The 20,182-nt window shown below is 42.4% G+C and overlaps 5 protein-coding genes across 11 annotated transcripts; 2 read left to right on the top strand and 3 right to left on the bottom strand.

The window, feature by feature from the left end:
- Positions 1 to 87: 87 nt before the first annotated feature.
- Chd1 (chromodomain-helicase-DNA-binding protein 1) lies at positions 88 to 9,071 on the top strand. Of its 2 annotated transcripts, none has more exons than XM_030385429.2 (7): positions 88 to 277; positions 2,012 to 2,629; positions 2,702 to 2,817; positions 3,172 to 3,354; positions 3,418 to 7,983; positions 8,045 to 8,173; positions 8,257 to 9,071. In XM_030385429.2, exons 1-7 carry the CDS (start codon positions 269 to 271, stop codon positions 8,444 to 8,446), a joined length of 5,811 nt encoding a protein of 1,936 aa, XP_030241289.1. In that variant the 5' UTR covers positions 88 to 268; the 3' UTR covers positions 8,447 to 9,071. The 2 variants fall into 2 exon arrangements, with proteins under 2 accessions (XP_030241289.1, XP_089114752.1); XM_089258626.1 differs by lacking the exon at positions 88 to 277 and adding an exon at positions 330 to 404.
- A 571-nt stretch (positions 9,072 to 9,642) lies between these two features.
- Positions 9,643 to 12,225, bottom strand: LOC108649575 (patatin-like phospholipase domain-containing protein 2). Of its 2 annotated transcripts, none has more exons than XM_018098542.3 (4): positions 11,202 to 12,224; positions 10,768 to 11,120; positions 10,435 to 10,706; positions 9,643 to 10,138 (listed from the first exon to the last, which is right to left on the bottom strand). In XM_018098542.3, exons 1-4 carry the CDS (start codon positions 12,042 to 12,044, stop codon positions 9,969 to 9,971), a joined length of 1,638 nt encoding a protein of 545 aa, XP_017954031.2. In that variant the 5' UTR covers positions 12,045 to 12,224; the 3' UTR covers positions 9,643 to 9,968. The 2 variants fall into 2 exon arrangements, with proteins under 2 accessions (XP_017954031.2, XP_017954032.1); XM_018098543.3 differs by lacking the exon at positions 9,643 to 10,138 and adding an exon at positions 10,199 to 10,342 and having other exon boundaries at positions 11,202 to 12,225.
- A 229-nt stretch (positions 12,226 to 12,454) lies between these two features.
- On the bottom strand, positions 12,455 to 13,946 carry LOC115563060 (uncharacterized). Its single transcript, XM_030385438.2, has 3 exons — positions 13,856 to 13,946; positions 13,434 to 13,762; positions 12,455 to 13,361 (listed from the first exon to the last, which is right to left on the bottom strand). The coding sequence occupies exons 2-3, from the start codon at positions 13,735 to 13,737 to the stop codon at positions 12,619 to 12,621; spliced, it is 1,047 nt and encodes a 348-aa protein (XP_030241298.1). The 5' UTR covers positions 13,738 to 13,762; positions 13,856 to 13,946; the 3' UTR covers positions 12,455 to 12,618.
- Positions 13,947 to 14,357: 411 nt separating this feature from the next.
- gammaTub23C (gamma-Tubulin at 23C) lies at positions 14,358 to 16,382 on the bottom strand. 2 transcript variants are annotated; one of them, XM_030385437.2, is made up of 4 exons: positions 16,092 to 16,382; positions 15,828 to 16,030; positions 15,165 to 15,767; positions 14,358 to 15,099 (listed from the first exon to the last, which is right to left on the bottom strand). In XM_030385437.2, exons 1-4 carry the CDS (start codon positions 16,138 to 16,140, stop codon positions 14,497 to 14,499), a joined length of 1,458 nt encoding a protein of 485 aa, XP_030241297.1. In that variant the 5' UTR covers positions 16,141 to 16,382; the 3' UTR covers positions 14,358 to 14,496. The 2 variants fall into 2 exon arrangements, with proteins under 2 accessions (XP_030241297.1, XP_030241296.1); XM_030385436.2 differs by having other exon boundaries at positions 15,159 to 15,767; positions 16,092 to 16,380.
- A 178-nt stretch (positions 16,383 to 16,560) lies between these two features.
- On the top strand, positions 16,561 to 19,238 carry Rrp1 (Recombination repair protein 1). Of its 4 annotated transcripts, none has more exons than XM_089257253.1 (4): positions 16,561 to 16,713; positions 16,797 to 17,797; positions 17,859 to 18,202; positions 18,272 to 19,238. In XM_089257253.1, the coding sequence occupies exons 2-4, from the start codon at positions 16,828 to 16,830 to the stop codon at positions 18,929 to 18,931; spliced, it is 1,974 nt and encodes a 657-aa protein (XP_089113379.1). In that variant the 5' UTR covers positions 16,561 to 16,713; positions 16,797 to 16,827; the 3' UTR covers positions 18,932 to 19,238. The 4 variants fall into 4 exon arrangements, with proteins under 4 accessions (XP_089113379.1, XP_089113380.1, XP_030241294.1 ...); XM_089257254.1 differs by having other exon boundaries at positions 16,566 to 16,713; positions 16,780 to 17,797; XM_030385434.2 differs by having other exon boundaries at positions 16,577 to 16,677; positions 16,780 to 17,797.
- Positions 19,239 to 20,182: the final 944 nt, after the last annotated feature.

Raw genomic sequence — 20,182 nt, 5'->3', positions numbered from 1 at the left:
TGTAGTGACGATGAATTTATCGGTATTTGCAGCCCTGGTTGACTCGATAGTTTTCAGTTTCAGTGCAGCCCTGCTTAAAACAAAATGGCGTATTTTTTACAGCAATAGACCAAGGCGACGTGAACATCTTTTGTGTAGTTGAAAACTGCATTTAAAAACAAGTGGCTCACTTTCAAACCAAAACAAACATTTATCAAAACCGTTAAATAGTGTATTGCATGTTTAATGAGCGCTATAAGGCAACTCTGTGTGCTACCACGAAAATATAATGAGCCAGGTAAGTAGGCCTTGAAAAAGCTGTGACTGTGAACGTCGTGTAAAAGAAAAAAAATAAGAAGAAAACTATGAAATTTCATTATCATTCAAAACAAGCCTATATCAATCAGTTGAGTTCGAGTCGTCGTGTGAGTATTATTATAAAAAACTGTGCTATATTGAATTTCTACGTTAATTTTGTGGGTGTGGCATGTGCCAGTCAAGAAGACTATCCCAAGAGGTGTCCCCCCGTTTGAGACTCCGTCACACGTACAGCTCTTGGTGTAACAGCAATAATGGCTTTCAAAGAAAAAAGTGTTAAATATTGTATATTCAATAGTGTTTCACTGTTTTCACAACGTCAACCGATTCCAGAGGACTCAACGTGGCAGCCAGTGTTAATTTTCTGAAAATCCATTGGGTACCCATTTTCGCAAATTTCGATTGAATTTGGGCATTTCAGTTTGTTTTCGTTGAATGCCGCATACAAAAATGCATATTTTGCATTGTTTTCGAGCGATTCGAGTAGAAATTGAAAATTTTCATCGATTACGTAACCACATTTTGTCAGGTGCAAAGTTTTCCTCGTGCTCCAAACTATGAATTTCTGGCCAATTCTCGAGGAATATCAGCCCGCCAAAACAAATCTTGCAGAGAACTAGTCTTGATTTAACTAAATTCTTGTATTTAAACATATTTTCAATCAGTTTTATCCGATATCTCTAAATTTGAGCAACAATATTGTTCAGTTAAACCATAAAAATGTCGTCAGTGTCATGAAATCCGCGTACTTTTAATGAACTTACCGGCTTTTTTCTCCAGGATCGCGTATAAAGTGTTAATCTTCCATTTCTTAACAGTATGCCTGCTTACCCGGATCAGACAACGTGTTGAAACCAACAAGTGCTGACATTTATATCAAAAAATGTCCTTTAATACTAGTATATGCATTTCTGGAGAGGATTAGCCATTAAATTTGAATGTAAATACGTTATTCTTTTACGACAAGGCATTTCAATTACATTGGCGACATCTTAGACTGTGCCAAGCACTGAATTTCTCACATTTTGCATGTATCGTGAAGCTTTTCGGTAATATAAGGATTTCACTAATGTATGGCCAGGATTCAGGGTGTTTTTTCAGCTCTCGTCTGATCTTAGTTGATATATTGTACCACAGCCATTTGCCAATGATGCGGTAGGGTTATTTAATCACAAATCGCGTGTTTTGGAAAGATTAGTTGCTTACTATTTATTTGTATATTCAAAGGATATAAGGCCAAATAGCTGGAGAGGATCAGGTTCAGTCAACCCTTTGATTCTATTATGTGCTAAAGGGATACAGAATATATAAACCCAGGTTTACAGAAAGGTTGTGGGAATATTAAACAAGATTACAAGCAATCGGTTTTCTGTTTACGTTAAGCCTATCAATACGAAAATAATCCGTGAGAATTTCAGAGATGTTCATTTTCTTAAGAATATATAGATATTGAGCTATAATGTATAAAGCCATATAATGTTAATTGATCTATAAGAATTACAAGTGGCGGATGAATCCGAAAGTATTCTTCAATCATTAAAATGTTTTTTATGATTGGGCAAAGGTTAAAAGAGGAGTAAATCAATTTTTTTTTTTTTTTATCTTCAAATCACGTTAAACGCATTAAACAAATCAAATCATGTATTTATTCAAATGAAAATGTCCAGATTCTGAATGCGATTCACAATATTTGTTTTTCCTTATTCTTGCACAGGCACTCAATGAATCGTCGCATAGTATAGGCTCAGACGAACAAGATGACACAAGAGAAGAGGCCAGTGGCAGTGGCAGCGGTAGTGGGAGTGGATCCTCGGGCTCCGACTCTGATTCAGACAGTTCCTCAGGTAACTCCAGCGATGGACGCAGTTCGCAGGAGCCAACGGTTGCCAAAACGGCGGTGGCAGGTTTTCCACCAACAGCAGTGGCCGCTCAAGCAGATACCAAAACGAATGGCTTTACGGATGGGAATGAGGATGACAGTTCCAGCAGTGACTCCAGTGCCAGTGACTCTGACTCGGATGCAGAGGCTGGCGGCGAGCCGGACAGAACAAACAGTAATAACAACAGCAACAACAACAACAGCAACAGCAGCAAGTTGCACACGAGTAGTAGCAGCAGCTCCTCGGGCACCTCTGCAGCAACCCTTGCCAAGGCTGGCGAAGAGGATGATGACGATGAGGACGACGATGATGATGATGATGAAGAAGAAGATGGTGAAGAAGACAAGACACAACAATCACAGGCCGTCAGCGAAGCCAGCGCCGATGAAGATGATGCCAGTGATAGCTCCGCCAATGCCTCGCCCACATCCTCCAGCAGCAGTAGCAGCAGCGTAAGTTAAACCTCTTTCATTATTTAGTGCCTCTTCAACACGTTAGCTCAACTACTTTACACAACCCAACAGGAGGATGAGGAGGAAGATTACAGACCTAAGCGCTCTACCCGACAGCCGCGCAAAGCCGCGCCATCCGCTGCAGAAAAATCAAAGAGACCTGCCAAAAAGAAGAAAAAGACCCAAACGTAAGTTTAATAAATTATAATTAAATTGATTGCATTCAACCGTTTGCCAGTTAGAAGCATTTAGTTAGATTATGAATTTATATACAACAGTCTCTATTACGTTTTGTGTTAATTGAATATTTTAATGAAATATTAGATCAAGGAAACGTGCAGTATTAAGTTTTTTTTTTACTATTTTTTTTTTTTTAAGATAAAACTAACTATGAAATGTTCTCAAAGAACATTTTTAGGTTTTACTAAAGGGGATGCCGTACAAAAAATTGCTTTTCGATTTATAGATCAAACAAAAGGCAGTGCAATCGTATTATTTTAGAATTCTTGAGCGAAACAATTTAAGCATCTATTCATACGCAGTTGGGACTCCGACGAGAGCGACGGGAGCAACGACGCTGAGAGTGATGAGGCAACTTTCACAACACAGAAACGCAAGTGCAATGCGCGTTCCGGCGGCAACAAACAGTCACAACATCAACAGTCGCGACGTCGCGTGAAATCCTTTAGTTCTGAGGAAAGCGATGATGATGATGCGAGCAAAAGGTATGTCAATGTAAATATATCATAAGATTCAACAAAACTCAAATCATATCTTAATAATGACAGGTGCGCAACTCGTCGTACCGCAGCTGCTGTGAGTTACAAAGAGGCGTCTGAGGACGAGGCCACTGACTCGGAGGACTTGCTGGAATTCGAGTACGATGAAAGTCAAGCAGCGGCTAATGCGGCCGCCGCTGAGGAGGAGGAGAAGTGCGAAACTATTGAGCGAATCCTTGCGAAGCGTGATGGCAAGAAAGGCTGTACCGGAAATCAAACGACAATTTATGCCATTGAGGAGAATGGATGTGATCCGAATGCGGGTTTTGAGGACTCCTCAGAGCCGTTGGAGGTGCAATACCTGATCAAGTGGAAGGGCTGGAGCTACATACACAATACCTGGGAGTCGGAAACGACGCTGCGCGAAATGAAGGCGAAGGGCATGAAAAAGCTAGACAACTTCATCAAGAAAGAGCAGGACACAGCCTGCTGGCGACGCTATGCAGGCCCTGAAGATATCGATTACTTTGAATGCCAACAAGAGCTGCAGCATGATCTGCTTAAGTCCTATAACAATGTGGATCGTATAATAGCACGTGGCACGAAACCCGACGACGGCAGCGAGGAGTTTCTGTGCAAATGGCAATCGTTGCCTTATTCAGAGTCCACGTGGGAGGATGCAACGTTAGTGTTTAGGAAATGGCAACGATGCGTTGAACAATTCACCGAGCGAGAAAACTCCAAGTGGACGCCTTCTCGTCACTGCCGTGTGATCAAATATCGTCCCAAGTTCTCGCGCATCAGGTCACAGCCCGATTTTCTGGCAGAGGGGCTAACACTCCGTGACTATCAAATGGATGGACTGAACTGGCTACTGCATTCTTGGTGCAAGGAGAACTCCGTCATACTGGCCGATGAGATGGGTCTGGGAAAGACCATTCAAACAATATGTTTTCTCTATTCACTCTTCAAGATTCATCATCTGTATGGTCCGTTTTTATGTGTGGTGCCGCTCAGTACAATGACCGCCTGGCAGCGGGAATTCGATTTATGGGCGCCCGATATGAATGTAGTTACATACCTGGGTGACGTTAAGTCGCGCGAGCTAATACAGCAATACGAGTGGCAGTTTGAAGGCTCCAAAAGACTGAAATTCAATTGCATATTAACGACCTATGAGATTGTGCTTAAGGACAAACAATTTCTGGGCACCCTTCCGTGGGCGGCATTGCTGGTGGATGAGGCGCATCGGCTGAAAAATGACGACTCTCTGTTGTACAAATCGCTCAAGGAATTCGACACAAATCATCGACTGCTCATTACGGGTACGCCATTGCAGAACTCACTGAAAGAGCTCTGGGCTCTGCTCCATTTTATAATGCCTGAGAAATTCGATACATGGGAGAACTTTGAGCTGCAGCATGGCAATGCAGAGGACAAGGGCTACACGCGCCTACATCAACAGCTCGAGCCATATATACTCCGACGTGTCAAGAAAGATGTGGAGAAATCGCTGCCCGCCAAAGTGGAGCAAATACTTCGTGTGGAGATGACATCACTACAGAAGCAGTACTACAAATGGATACTTACCAAAAATTTTGATGCACTTCGCAAGGGCAAACGCGGCTCTACCTCCACCTTCCTTAACATAGTCATTGAACTGAAGAAGTGCTGCAACCATGCCGCACTCATACGTCCATCAGAATTTGAGCTTTTTGGCCTGCAGCAAGACGAAGCGCTCCAGGTGCTACTGAAGGGCTCCGGCAAACTAGTGCTGTTGGATAAACTTCTGTGCCGGTTAAAGGAAACGGGTCATCGTGTGCTCATATTTTCACAGATGGTTCGCATGCTAGATGTGCTCGCTGATTATCTCCAGAAGCGACATTTCTCGTTTCAGCGTTTGGATGGCAGCATCAAGGGTGAAATGCGTCGGCAGGCCTTGGATCACTTTAATGCCGAAGGTAGTCAGGACTTTTGCTTCTTGCTATCGACGCGTGCCGGTGGTTTGGGTATTAATTTGGCCACAGCTGATACAGTCATTATATTCGATTCGGATTGGAATCCGCAGAATGATTTACAAGCGCAAGCCCGTGCCCATCGTATTGGCCAAAAGAATCAGGTGAATATTTATCGCCTGGTCACAGCGCGTTCCGTCGAGGAGCAAATTGTAGAGCGCGCCAAGCAGAAGATGGTGCTCGACCATTTGGTGATCCAGCGCATGGACACCACAGGCCGAACGGTGCTAGACAAAAGTGGCAGTGGTCACTCGTCCAATTCAAACCCCTTTAACAAAGATGACTTGTCGGCCATTCTTAAGTTCGGCGCAGAGGAACTATTTAAGGATGAGCAGGAGCATGAGGAGGAGCTTGTGTGCGATATTGATGAAATACTGCGTCGCGCTGAGACACGCAACGAAGATCCGGAAATGCCGGGCGACGATCTTCTTTCAGCTTTCAAGGTGGCCAGCATAGCTGCGTTCCAGGAGGACGAGCCCAGTGAGTCGACGAGTAAGGACGTGCAAGGGGCTGACGATGATGATGACAGCAAGGATTGGGACGACATTATACCCGAGGGTTTCCGTAAAGTCATTGAGGATCAGGAGCGTGCTAAGGAAATGGAGGACTTGTACTTGCCGCCGAGACGCAAAACGGCTGCCGCCAATAAAAACGATTCCGGCAAGCGAGGCGCACCCAAGAGCGGACAACGTTCCAAGCAGGGCGACGATTCAGGTGATTCTGATTATGAAATGGGCTCTGATGCCAGCGGAGCTGGTGGCGAGGATGGAGGCGGCAGGCAGCGCAAACGCGGACGACCCGCAATGAAGGAGAAAATCAGTGGCTTCACCGATGCAGAGCTGCGACGTTTCATTCGCAGCTATAAAAAGTTTCCAGCGCCGTTGCAGCGTCTGGAGGCGATAGCATGCGATGCGGAGTTGCAGGAGAAGCCACTGGCGGAGCTAAAGCGCGTTGGCGAGATGCTCCATCAGCGCTGCGTGCAGTTTCTGGACGAGCACAAGGAGGAAGAAAACAAGACTGTGAAAGAAGACGAACAACAGGGCAGCAAACAGCGACGCACCCGCGCCACTTACTCTGTCAAACTGGGCGGGGTGTCGTTCAATGCCAAAACTCTGCTGGCCTGTGAGGAGGAGTTGCATCCACTTAACGAGCTCATGCCCAGCTCGGCGGTCGAGCGGCAGCAGTGGGTTTTCAACATCAAGACACGTTCAGCCAATTTTGATGTAGAGTGGGGTGTCGAGGAGGACACCCATTTGCTGCGCGGCATTTATCAGTATGGTATTGGCTCCTGGGAGCAAATGAAGCTGGATCCAACGCTCAAGCTAAGCGAGAAAATACTGCTTAACGACACACGCAAGCCCCAAGCCAAGCACTTGCAATCCAGGGCAGAATACCTGCTCAAGATTATCAAGAAGAATGTAGAGCTGACGAAAGGCGAAAAGCGGCGACAACGCCGGCCGCGCAAGCTAAAAGCAAATCTCAATTCAAGCACTGTGGCAGTCAGTACGCCAGAACGAAAGGATGGAGCTGCTGAGGAGGGTAGCTCCTCGTTGGCGGCTGACAGTAGCTTACGCCAGGCAGCAGACATCAGCAATGCTGTCGCCTCACCAATCACGGCAACCTCATCAGCGACAGAGCATGGCAGTTCACAAAAGAAGAAAAAGTCTAAGACTCGTAGCAAGAAGACGAGCGCCTCCGACAACAATAGCAATAAACCTATGCACTTTACGGCCAATAATGAGCCGCGTGCTCTGGAAGTTCTCGGTGACCTGGATCCAAACATTTTCAATGAATGCAAGGAGAAGATGCGACCGGTGAAGAAAGCGCTCAAAGCTCTAGATCAGCCCGATAGCAGTCTGTCCGAACAGGATCACTTGCAGCATACGCGAGACTGTCTACTGCAGATCGGACGACAAATTGACGTTTGCCTGCAGCCCTATGGCGAGACTGAGAAAAAGGAATGGCGTAGCAATTTGTGGTATTTTGTGTCCAAGTTCACGGAGCTGGATGCCAAGCGCCTGTTTAAGATCTACAAGCATGCCCTTAAGCAACAAACGCAGAAGGATGAACCTGCAAATGCAGCAGCCGATGACAGCGGAAAATCGAAACGCCCACGAGCTGAAAACGGCGATGTTGCAGACAAGGAGAAGGAGCGGGATAAGAGTGGGAAGAAGAAAAAGAAGGATAAAGACAAGGACAAGGAACGTCAGGGACGCTATTCGGGTACGCCGACCGATGAGAAATCTACACGCCGCTTTACCAACGAATCGCCTTTGAAGCGAAAACGGGATGAGAACGATGCGGACGCCAGCGGCATGGCTGTAAATAATTCTGGAATCAGCGACAACCTGAAGTCGATTTCTTTCAAACGCCTTAATATGGATACAGCGGCATCCTCGCGACACGGCAGCCACGAAGACCAGCGCAAGAAGCATCATAGAGGCGATGAGTACTACGGAGGTGCCGGCGGTGGACCACCGAGCGGCTATGACGGAAGTAGCACACGTCGCTCTGGTCTCAACTCACCGTCGGCAATTGGCGGCAGTAGTCGGCGCTTTGAACCATCGCCTGCGCCATCTGGCTATGCTTCTGAAATGGATCGTTGGCATCCACGGGACCGGTATGTCGAATGCACTAACGTCACCATTAACATTTACTGATAAATTTAATTTGCATTGCAGTTACAATTTTGACTATAAGCGCGAGCGATATGATTCTCTATATTCACGAGGAGGCAGTGGTGCTGCCGGCAGCGGTTATCATCGAGATCATCGGGAGCGTGATCGCGAGCGAAGACCAGACAAACGCAGGTAAATCTCAAGAGCTAACAAACTGAGGAAAACACAGAGCTATTAAATAGTTTGTAATCAATTCCTTACTTCATTTCCCACAGATATCCATCCGCAGTGCCACCTCATGCCTATTCGAACCATTACCTGCCGTCTAATTACTACCTGCCGAATGGAATGGCTTTGCCACCGCCGCCGCCAGGCTATCGGAGTGAACGCGGCTATCCAGTCATGCCGCGAGAATACCCTGCTGATTACAGACGCAGCGAATACGACCGGCGCACGCAGACGTGAGGAGCGAATGCCGCCAATAATTGTATATACATTTAGGTTAGTTTTAAGCTTGGCTGTGGTGTCTGTGTCGGGCGCGGCTAATTGTTAAGTCTTTCCGTAACGATCTTGACACAAACCATAAGCAGCAGCAGCACACACACACACACACACATACACAGACGTACATACACAAAAACACTTGCTCATACACGCACACCCAAACAACATACACACACCCCCGCACGCACGCACACCCACACATGTACACACACATACACACAAGCAAAATACGAATGCGCATGATACAGATTAGGTACCATACATAGCTAAACATATGTACAAGTAATAATTATATATAGCAGCTATTTATAAATTTTAATGTAAATTTAAATTATATATATGAACCGCATATTGAGTAAATCGCGACGTTTCGGGCAAATTATGTAAGATAATTTTACAATTTCCCTTGTATAAAGCGTAGGCTTTAAGATTTCTTCATAAAACCTTTTTTATACTGTACAGTTAACAACTGGCAAATGCCACTTTAATAAGTCCTTTGAAAGCTTTGAAAATAAAAAATTCTCACTATATTTATAAACACAACAATGAATAAAGCGATAATGTTAAATATAATATAATACGAAAACACTTCAATTTTGTTTCAATGGCCTTTTTATAAGCCAATAATATGTGTATATATATATATTATATAGATACCGAGACTGGAGACGGTGTATGTATGTATCGTAGTTAACATTAATCTATTTAAATAAGTATATAACGCATGTTGTAATATCCGAAGTCTATACAGATCTATATCATTAATTTATAAAAAAAAAAGATTTGCGATGATTGAATGCGATTGGACAATGACGGCGAGAAATATTGTGCAGCGATTTGTATAATTAAAATGATTTATCTGACAAAATTAATTTGATGTGTATTGTCTAATGAAAAGTGATAAATGGTTTTGGTTCGCCAATTTTTAATCTTAGTCAAATATAGGTTCATTAACCCTAAAAGTAAGTTTCATATCAAATATTTATGAAATCTTCGAATGAAGATCTTCATATTTCACCACTGTAGTTATATATGTATTATCATTTCTATCTTCTGCCTTCAAAAGTGAAGAGGGAAATGTGCTTGGCAAATTTACAAATATATTTCCTTCTGTCCGTTACAAAGCCTTAATTTATGGCAAATAAAAAGCGAATAACTAGATTAAATGATGTACATTTTTATTATTGAAGACATAAAACATAGATGTTCTCAAGCCATTTGAAATACGAATAAACAGCCAAGGATAAAACAATGTTTAATAACGTGCTCTAACTGCAACCCAAAGAAAGCTAGATGAAGCAAAGAGCATATGTAAAACAAAATTACATAATAACATACATAGAAACATACGCTTTCGTACTACAATAATATAAGTGTTAAAAGCTAACGGAAAGCTAAATAAGGCTCTTCGCTTTGCTAGGAGCCGCTTTGGAATCGTTGTATTCGTTATAAATTCGAGTTTCGATTGTCATGAGTGGAAAGCTCATTCGATATCTATACACAAATCGGTGTTATTTATGGATGATTGAGCCGCATGCTGATTAGCCAAAGAAACATTTGTCCCTTCCGAATCGTTTTCGATATTTAACGCGTGAAAGTACGGCGATTCGGGCTCTTCTGTCGAATTGGGCGTTTGAGCGTCTATGAAGAAGTCTGTAAAGTAAATATGAAATATCAAATTAAAAGATTTAAGTCTGAGTGCAGCTTAAGAGTATATATGAAATATACCTGATAATGTATGAACACTTAGTTTAGCTTTTGTATTATTTATAGCCAATTCGTGAGAGTGTGTGAATGCGTGTGCGAGTGATTAAAATGCAACATCGTGTAATACGGGTGTAGTGGGCATTATTTGCACTGTAAGAAATGTTTGGGTAAATGGGGATGGATCCTGATGAGGTGAATAGTCGGCGTGCTAGTGACCCAATTGGATCGTGTGCTATACTAACCAGATTCAACACCATTCCATTCGCTGACAACTGCATTATGTGAATGCGACTGGCGTGGATTGGGATGATCTTCGACGGAGCCTTCGTAGAGCTGCAAATCTGTAGCCAGCTGACCGTGCTCCGTCATTTCATCAAAGTCAAATATTTCAGTCACTTTCACGTGATTGGTGCTATTATCAGTGTAGTAGTAGGCATAGAGGGCATCATTATGCGTGCTCATCTTAAGAACATGTTCAAAGTTATCAACATCGACATTCAGTGGAGTGGCGCCGCTGTAAATTTAAAGCTAAAGTTTATGCCAATTAATCTTGATATATCTACTATTCTACAAACCATTCATCGACCAATATTGAGACGCGCGGTCCGTACAAGCGACTGGAGTGCAACAATCCAGTTGCATCAAAGTGTGGCGTATCGTAAAGCGTGAATTTACTAAAGAGACGATTTTGAATTGCATTGTGCAACTGGGAAATCACTTGTCGCATTTGTTTAGTTAGCTTCGGGGTCAGACTGGAGATTTTATATACGGTTGCCAGCAAAAAGTCCATTGGCACTGTGGCTGGTAGCGAGAGTAGCTTGAGGCCGCGATGCCTAAAGATCCAGTTGGCCAATCCTTTGTTTGCCTGCTCAATATAGTCCTGTATTACGTCTAGCACAGTTTGCGGCATGTTTGAGGTCAAAGCGTCCTGCAAAACATAACATTCAATAAGCAAAGCATATTCATAATTAATCAGAGGATATATAAAAACAATTGCATTGATACTTACTTTTCTATGCTTTTTGCATTCATGGCACTCTGGATCGAACTCTGGGGGCTGCGCAACTGTTTCGGAGACAACAAAAGTCGATTGAACAGCAATGCAGCGCCTGCAGTTGATTAGATTATTGCGGTGCAGAAACTGAAGGGCGTCGTCGAATCCTTGCTGGCAAAATTTTGAAAGGAACTCGGGGCGGGGCGGAAATAGAATTCTAACAAATCGATTGACGTTCTGTCGAGAGATTTCAATGCTTGTGTTTGCCCAGTTAAAGTGAAATAGCTGGGAGCTTTGGTCCCGAGGACAAATGTCGCTCTCGCCGCAGAAAGGGCTGACTGTAATAGTGTTCTCATCAAGGATGGGCAAGTTATTCGAAAAGGCACCATCCATGTAACGCACACCTCGGAATTTCGGAGGCAAAATGCCCGAAAAGCCTGGAATAAAACATGCACAGAGCAGGGCCTGCAGCACCTCCTCACGAGATTCAAACTGTGAGATTATAACATTTTGGCCATCATAGACGCTGGTCAGTGAAATATGTAATCGCCCATTCACTCGCAAATGTGCATCCTCGGGCAGGTGTTTCTGCAAACCCTCGAGCAGACACGTCTGTATGTTGAATGAGGGACTGAAGGGGCCCAGCGAGTGACGACGAGCCTCGTTTACTACCCGGAAAAAATCAGATGTCATGCTGCCAAGGGGCAAGTCGCAAAGCAGACAGCATGCCGCCAAGGAGCCTGCAGATGCACCTCCAATTTTCTCCAACAGCAAATGTGGCGCATAGTTCTTAAAACACACGGCCACACCGACATGATAAATGCCTAGAAAACCGCAACCAGCGAAAGATAAATTCATAATTCACTTTCTTTCCTTTTTTTCAGTGCGCTTGTAACTGTCGATAAATGAAACTTTATTTTTTTTCGCTTCTACTTCCACTTGTATGTTGATCTTTGCTCGCTAATATATATACTGTTTTTTTCGCAACGTAAATTGTTCTGATTCTTTGTTTGGGAACAGCTGATCTGTGGCAGTTTTACAAGTGCTATCGATACATTGGAATATGTACCTGTGACTGTACAAAATATCGAGTAAACAAGTATCGATAAATTATTAGCATATATTATTTTTTTTTTTAGCTGACCAATAAATACTAAACTTTCAAATATGTGTTAACTCTTTCAATTTTATTTCGCGTTACTCCTGCCTTGATATTCCCATGCAAAAAATATTTCGCACCTAAATTAAAAAAGAAAAAACAACACAAATCAGATTTACATTATTTATAAAAAATACAAAATTTGGAATATAAAAATATATTGCATTTTAAAATAACATATTTAAAATTTAACAATTGGACAATTTTCACTGCTTAAGTTAATTAAGATCATCGTGCAAGAATGCATGCGTATTAAGTTTTACAAATTAAAAATCATTGTTTAGTGTATTTTGAGGCTTTGCCACCAAGTGGCACAACATCAGCGAATGGAATGGATTGCTCCTCGGCAAAAGCAAGAAAATCTACGCCGTAGTGTTGGATGAGCTTAGTGAGCATGTCTACGTCCGCCTCCGCTACATGGGCATTAACAGCCGGGCACTCGAATATACGGTTATATAAATTTGATAACTTGTAGAGACCGCGGGGTGGATAACGTTTTGTGGTGGAACTGTTGAGTCCAGTAAACAGTTGACGTCGTGCTTTTATTACGTTGGATGACCTCTTGATGGCTGGCAGCTCCGCGTCTTCGGCTTCCATACGCTGGCGTTTATGTGCTGCATCTTGACGGTTCAGAATTTGGCGCTTAGGCGTGCTTTCGTTTACAGCCTCCCAGTTGATTTCTTTTGTGGTAACAGGTAACTCAGTTGAATCGCTAGCAGCATCAACAAGCTCGCTTCTGGTCTCAGTTGGCAAAGCACTCTCCTCAACGACTAGCTTATCATTTCGCTTATCGTCAATGGCCATGAAAGCGCTCAGTGAATCAACGCAAAGTGTTGAGGCTGGCAAACTGATATTGACCTTCTCAAGCGCCTGCTTAATAATGGGAAAATCAAATGGCCAGCCATTATGCGCAACTAGACATACGGGAGGGGGCAAGTGCTCCAGGAACCTCTTTATAAGTTCACCTGCATTGTCATCCAGCTTTGACTCCCGCTCCAAAATGTAGTTGCTTAAGCCTGGAATAAATTGGCACAAAAAAAGCTTATCAGTCACATGAATTTCCCGCATGAGTCACTTAGGCTGCTGACCTGTAATAATTTCTGCTTCCGGATGCACAAGCATTGACGGTTGGAATAGTAGATTCAACTTGTGCATCACTCTTGGTCTCACGGGCAGAGCATTGAGTACCGGTTCATCTGCTGGGTTGGAGTCCTTTGTTCTCGTATTATTCATTAAAATAGCAGCATCAAAGGCATAGATGCACAATTCCGTGATGCTAACACGATTATTTCTATGCTCAGGCAAATTCGACGTTTCTAAGTCCAACACTGCGAATGTCGAGATTGGCTCCCTCGGCTCATGATGGTTGTCCACAGGAATATTTGGCGACATTGCAATCGTGGGTAAATTAAGGACCCTTAGAAGCAATTGGAACAAAAGATTATTGTGAAATAAGTGTTTGAGCATTTTCTCATTGTTAAATTTAATATTAATTTCGCTTTACTTATACCGTGTCTTTATATATATGTACTATTTTGAAAACGTTGCACTTTAACAAATGTTTTAAGCAATTGTAAATATAAATTAAGAACGACCATCCGCATGCAACAAAATATATCGACCAGCCACCACAGTTTAAAAAGATTCGAACTCACCAGTAGTGAGTCCCCACACAAAAAAAAAAAAAAAAAAAAAAAAAAACAAAAACAAAAAAAAAACGGTTTGATGGTTATAGGATTTCAGAGTTAGAGCTCGTTATCTCCACTTCTTAAAATTGATTAATTAGGGAAAATGAGACAATCAATATTTTATAACTGATTTGTAACTGCGCCGCCCTTTATCTAGATTAATCACCTCTTGTTATTGAAATCACCTAGCAATAACTTTATTAGATTATCTTTTTTTTAAACATTGTAATTAGAAAAAAAAAAAATGATCGTGCAATCTTTGTCTTTTTAAACAGTGTACTCACAAACAGTAATACACAAATACATAAGAAAATTCAATCATACATATATAAATACGTGAAGGATTTAAAATCCCTTCGTGTTAAGAATTTCTAAATAATGACACATTATATTAAAATGGATATTCGAGCGAAATACTTCGTTTTTTATCATGGCACGTGAACGGCACAAGGAGAATATATGGCTAAAGATCACCACTGTTTGACTTGATGTCTTCAGATTTCGCATCCCCTACCCCATCCAGTCTGTCAGCACGCCGAGTTGTTGAAAACTGCAAATAGTCCATGCGTGTAGCCGCCTCATATTCCTGTACGAGGCCGTCAACAATCTCACGGGACTCGTCTAATTCTGTTAAATCATCCTTAAAGATATCCTCGCGTCGAAATTGATCCAGAAAAGCGCCACGTTTCCGCAGCTTGTCATACTGATTCAGAGTGCGCTCAAACAAAGAGCAAATGCTCGTGTGATTGGCCAACATCAAGCCCGAGACACGATGGTTGCTTTGTACATATGGCGAAGAGCGAGACAGTGCCACCTGTATTGAGGTGGGTCCCCATGGAATAAACTGCGCCAACTTGCGCTCCCTTATACGCTGCAACGATTTGTGCACTTGCGTGGGGTCCACTTCGCCCTGTATGATGTTCAGTATCGAGATATAACAGTGATGATTGGTTTTGTCGGGGCCAGTCGACACCATCATGTTCTTTGGTTGCAACAGACGCCGCATCACATCCAACACAGTTGTCTTCCGCACGTTGACAGGCTGCTGCGAGGACAACGGATTATGCTAAAAAAAAAAATATTTTTCATTAAATCGTGTATAAATGATGTTCAGTAGTGCAGTACATTTACTTGACTGCTAAGGTTAGCGTCGCTGGTCAGCGGTGTGTAGCCCGTCATGAGGAAGTGCAACTGAGGTGTTGGTATCAAGGGGGCCGTGAGGCCAATGAGATTGTTATTCATATACGATGGATAGCGTAGCGTTGTGGTGCTAACACTCATTATAGTGGAGACTAGCGTATTGATCTGTGTAAAGGTTGGATTCTGTATATGCAATCGGTCGCACGCTATACGATTTAAGGCCGTATTGTCCAGGACAACTACACTGTCCGCAGCGGTTGTTAGACGTCGCAGAGTTAGCATCGAGTTGTAGGGCTGTACTACAACATCACTTATTTCGTCCTGATTGGGAAACACGCTGTATGTTTGGATAAGTTTCTTGGGGTAACGATCGGCTAACCGTTCCATCAGAAATGAGCCCATGCCCGAACCAGTACCTCCTGCAATCGAATGGCATAGCACAAACCCTTCAAGTGAATCACTTCCATCCGCTTCGCGATCGATTATATCAAATATTTCCTCTTGTAATTTATCGCCTTGGCTATAGCCAGATGCCCAGTTATTACCAGCGCCACCACCATGCTTCGACAAGTAAACATTCTCTGGATTGTAAAGCTAATAAAAATAAAAAATGTTTTCATAATTTTGTAATTTAAGGCTCTAAGTAATGCTTACTTTGGAATAAGCAGAAGTCATGATGGTGTTAATAACGCGCGGCTCCAAATCAAGCAGTACCGCTCTTGGTATATAGTGATCATCATCCGCTTGATAGAAGAACACATCCTTTCTATCCATGCCATCGGTGGCAAATTCTTCAAGTACCCCACTAGGCGAGATGCCATGTTCCAAGCAGAGTCGTTTCCAAAACTCAAAGCCAACTAAAGTATCGTTTGAGAAAGAATTTATAATTATTCAACAAATGGCAGAAATTGCACTCACTTTGATTTCCACATTGTCCCAACTGGAGCGTAATTATTTCACTTGGCATTTTTACGAGATGCTGCTTCGATTATGCCTGCTAATGCGGGTCTTTGCAAAAACCTGTGCTGCTTGTGAGTTTTGTCGTTGAATATCTATGTTCCCAGTTAAATTTACATGCACATAACACTGAAAACACTGCAAATTGTTAACAAAACAATGTGTTAATAGGAAAAAACTTAAATAAAAGATGCAGCGGGTAGTGCAGAAAAAACAATCGATAGCACAATCGATATTGAGTAAAGGTATTGTGCCGCAACTTTGACCAAATAATTGGTATTGTCTTATCGATATCTCAATCGGTATGCTAATCATAGATGGTGAACTTAAACTTCAAAGCTCAAAATTACATTAAAAATAAAAAACACAGTAAAAACGAAATTCTACAGAAAAATTAAATTTGTACTTCTAATTAATATAACTTTTTGGGGAAACAATTGTTTGCCATGCGCTATCGATAATAGCGATGATTTGACTGTCAGCTTCACGCGGGCAAAAAATGATACCGGCTTGGGATGGTATTGCCATTGCCCGCGCAGAGTTCATGGTCGGTAGTTGTTTTTGTATTGTCTGCATATTAAAAGTAAGCAAAAAACGAAAACGAAAACGAAAACAACGCTTCTATAGATTTTGCGATCCACTTATTTAGCTACGTAATTTCTCTAGCTGTGTGTAAAAAAGACAGAACAACACTAACATGCCTCGCTCGAAAACTGCAACAAAACAGCAGCCTGCATCAGAGTTGTCAGCAACAAATGGCAACGATGGAGCATCTGAGGAGGGGGTCGCTATTATCGACGCTGCTCTCAAACAACCAGCTAAGAGCAAAGCGCGCGGCAAGAAAACATCAAATGAAACGAATGATGGCGATGTGAACGATGCACGGGAGGAAACGGAGGTTGTTGTAAAGAAGTCTACAGCCAGATCCCGAAAGAAGCCGGTTGAAAAAGCAGAGGCTGCTGTGGTTGAGGATGCAGAGCCACCCAAACCAAAAGGACGCGCTAAGAAGATGCCTACAGAGGTAAGTGATGCGGTCAAGGCTAAAGCTAAAGCCACAAAGCCGCGCGCGAAAAAAGAAAAAACACCAGCGCCTGAAGAGCCTGAAGTAAGCAAGGGACGGGCTAAGAAATTGAAAACACCCCTAAACGAAACGGCCGCTTCTATTGAGCTGCCGATCAAGGAGGAGCCAAAAGCGCGCGGTCGCAAAAAGGAGGCAGAGAAAAAGGAGAGTGATGTGGCTGAAGCAGACAAGCAACCGGAACCAGCTAAAGGACGTGCTAAGAAGATTTTAACTGACATTGCGACCAAGGGAAGGGCAAAAAAAGTTGATACAACTACTGATATAGTAGCAGAAGCAACAACAACGGCTAAACGTGTGCGTGGTACAAAGCGCTTGGCAGATAGTGAAATTTCTGAGCTGGTAGAAGCAGATGACGACGAACCAAAATCTGAAGCACAAGTCACAAGCAAGAAACGCACCAAATCAGCAAAGGTCAATAATGAAAATGTTGACGCTCCTGCAAAGAAACGCGGCAGGAAGGCAGCAGCTGATGAGCCACAGCAGGAGGTGGCCAGTGATGAGGCGCCAGCAGCAACCAAGAAGCGTGGCCAAAAGAAAGTCAACGGCAAACTAGATGAAGAAGAGAATGTGTCAGAGAACAAGCCAGGTAAGCAATCGAACGGGCAGGATATAATGATTCAAATTGTTGATTCATTTCCAATCCACAGCACGCGGCCGCAAGCGAGCTGCTGTTGTCGCCGAGGAGGACGGTGACGCCATTGCAGTCGATGAAGGTGATGGCTCAAGAAGTACGTTGACGGAGCCCGGCTGTGGCACTGCGGTTTTGAAAAGTTTGCAAAATGTGCTCAACTTTTGTCTTCCAGCGTCCAAGGCCAAAAAGCAACCAACACTAAAGGTGGGGGCCTATGATAAAAGTCAGTTCACATCGCCAACGGATCGGGCATTCAATTTGAAAATCTCTAGCTGGAACGTGGCTGGTCTGCGCGCCTGGTTAAAGAAAGATGGATTACGATTTGTGGAGTTTGAGCAACCGGATATATTCTGTCTGCAGGTATGCAGCATATATAAATATTAAAAGTGCTAACCAGGTATTCAATATGACAAATGTTTTCGTACTTAGGAAACAAAATGCGCTAATGATCAGCTACCGGAGGAGATGGAGCGTCTGCCCGGCTATCATCCGTATTGGCTGTGCATGCCCGGTGGGTATGCAGGCGTCGCGATCTACAGCAAAATAATGCCCATTAATGTGGAGTACGGCATTGGCAACAAGGAATTCGATGATGTGGGTCGCATGATCACCGCCGAGTATGAAAAGTACTATTTAATTAATGTCTATGTGCCGAATTCGGGACGCAAGCTGGTTAACCTGGAAATGCGTATGCGCTGGGAGCAACTATTTCAGGCATATGTCCAGAAATTGGATGCCCTCAAACCAGTTGTCATTTGTGGCGATATGAATGTTTCGCACACCGAGATCGATTTGGCTAATCCAAAGACAAATACACGGAACGCCGGCTTCACCAAGGAGGAACGCGAGAAGATGTCTGAATTGCTGGCCCTTGGCTATGTAGACACCTTCAGGCACCTGTATCCCAAGCAGACTGGTGCCTACACTTTCTGGACCTATATGTCCAATGCGCGTGCCCGCAACGTCGGCTGGCGTTTGGATTATTGCATTGTCTCCGAGCGCTTTGTTTCACGCGTCGTGGACAATGTGATGCGCAGCCAATGCATGGGCAGCGATCATTGCCCTATTACTGTCTTTTTAAATGTTTAAGCCCATACAACATGCATAAGTACATGCATATACACATATGTATGAATTCATTTTTTTTTTTTTTCGATTTTTCAGTTAAAAGTTGGTGTTTTGTTTTCGAAATTGTTTTCTAATAGTTATTTTTGAGCAGCATTTTTATTTGCATTAATCTTTCGCATACTATTATTCTGTCCCTCTCTCTCTGTTTTTTCGTTGTTATAATTAATTCATTGGTATTCAATATTAATATTACATTCATATATACAAACATATTACATTCTGTATTTCAAATAAAATTTAAAGTATAATAAATTTAAGTACTCAAAAATGTTCGACACGCTGTATAATTTAGTTATTTTCGACAATTTTATGGCAGTTTAGGCACAGTTATGACCCATCATCAACAGAGATGGCTTTTAACTGCTAACGGTATTTTTTTTAAATAGCATTAAACAAAATTGCAAAAAGAATATACATACATACATACATATGCTTTCATACATGCTTGTAACCATGCCATACAATACATGTATGTATGTGTATGATTAAAATAAATACCGGTGTGCCAGCAGCATTGCTTGTGAATACATGCGCATTTACCAGTGAAAAAGACACTCAATCGACACTCAATATACATATGTACATATGAATATACACGTACATTCGTATGTATACGAGAGCACTAATAAAGAGTAAGGAAAATTATGTCTTGTGGGACATTTTGCAACATTGCATCATATTATTCACTGTTAAGAGATTCGGTATGTTAGGAAAAGCGCAGGCTTCTTGCATTTAATGTTAACTAACAGTATGCATCAATCGTGCACTGCTAAATTGCATAGCTTCGTTGAGAGAGTACAGAAGCTCTTACAAATTTGAGGAGAGCCTTCTGTTAATTTTAATGTAAAGTGTTAATTCTGTTATTTTATTTGAAATGCATTCGGAGCGCACTCGATCAGAGATCTGGTAAATGTTTTTTAGTAATCAAAATAGTATTCTGACAATTTGTTAAAAAGGTTTACCATAGTTTGCAATAATAATTAACAAGAATTTATTAGAAGATAAACATATGTGAATCACGTTTTGGTATATTTAAGAGAAATTCTACCACTGAGACTGAGGAATACACGTTGGCAGCACTCTGACCTCTTTCTAAAGAGATGGTTACAAAGGCATCATTTGCTTTAATTGAATTTAATTGATATTTGCTTATGTTTTTGTTATATTTATTAAATAACAACAATTTATGCTATACTATAATAGTTAACGGTA

The sequence above is a fragment of the Drosophila navojoa genome, chromosome 3 (assembly GCF_054131105.1).
Source record: "Drosophila navojoa isolate 15081-1374.11 chromosome 3, UAZ_NAV_1.0, whole genome shotgun sequence".
Classification (NCBI taxonomy): domain Eukaryota; kingdom Metazoa; phylum Arthropoda; class Insecta; order Diptera; family Drosophilidae; genus Drosophila; species Drosophila navojoa.
Note: the sequence above shows the minus strand (reverse complement) of the source record. Positions and strands in the feature narration are given on the sequence as shown.

Excerpts from the sequence above, each read along its gene's own strand:
- Chd1 (XM_089258626.1), top strand. The coding sequence starts at position 345 with ATGAAATTTCATTATCATTCAAAACAAGCCTATATCAATCAGTTGAGT. Across the intron at positions 3,355-3,417 it reads GATGATGATGCGAGCAAAAG|GTGCGCAACTCGTCGTACCG; the intron begins GTATGTCAATGT and ends TAATAATGACAG. Across the intron at positions 8,174-8,256 it reads CGAAGACCAGACAAACGCAG|ATATCCATCCGCAGTGCCAC; the intron begins GTAAATCTCAAG and ends CATTTCCCACAG.
- LOC108649575 (XM_018098542.3), bottom strand. The coding sequence starts at position 12,044 with ATGAATTTATCTTTCGCTGGTTGCGGTTTTCTAGGCATTTATCATGTC. Across the intron at positions 10,707-10,767 it reads TCAATATTGGTCGATGAATG|CGGCGCCACTCCACTGAATG; the intron begins GTTTGTAGAATA and ends TTAAATTTACAG. Across the intron at positions 10,139-10,434 it reads ATGGAATGGTGTTGAATCTG|ACTTCTTCATAGACGCTCAA; the intron begins GTTAGTATAGCA and ends TTTACTTTACAG.
- LOC115563060 (XM_030385438.2), bottom strand. The coding sequence starts at position 13,737 with ATGTCGCCAAATATTCCTGTGGACAACCATCATGAGCCGAGGGAGCCA. Across the intron at positions 13,362-13,433 it reads GGAAGCAGAAATTATTACAG|GCTTAAGCAACTACATTTTG; the intron begins GTCAGCAGCCTA and ends AATTTATTCCAG.
- gammaTub23C (XM_030385436.2), bottom strand. The coding sequence starts at position 16,140 with ATGCCAAGTGAAATAATTACGCTCCAGTTGGGACAATGTGGAAATCAA. Across the intron at positions 16,031-16,091 it reads GGGACAATGTGGAAATCAAA|TTGGCTTTGAGTTTTGGAAA; the intron begins GTGAGTGCAATT and ends ACGATACTTTAG. Across the intron at positions 15,100-15,158 it reads ACCTTAGCAGTCAAGTAAAT|CATAATCCGTTGTCCTCGCA; the intron begins GTACTGCACTAC and ends TTTTTTTTTTAG.
- Rrp1 (XM_089257253.1), top strand. The coding sequence starts at position 16,828 with ATGCCTCGCTCGAAAACTGCAACAAAACAGCAGCCTGCATCAGAGTTG. Across the intron at positions 17,798-17,858 it reads TGTGTCAGAGAACAAGCCAG|CACGCGGCCGCAAGCGAGCT; the intron begins GTAAGCAATCGA and ends TCCAATCCACAG. Across the intron at positions 18,203-18,271 it reads CGGATATATTCTGTCTGCAG|GAAACAAAATGCGCTAATGA; the intron begins GTATGCAGCATA and ends TTTCGTACTTAG.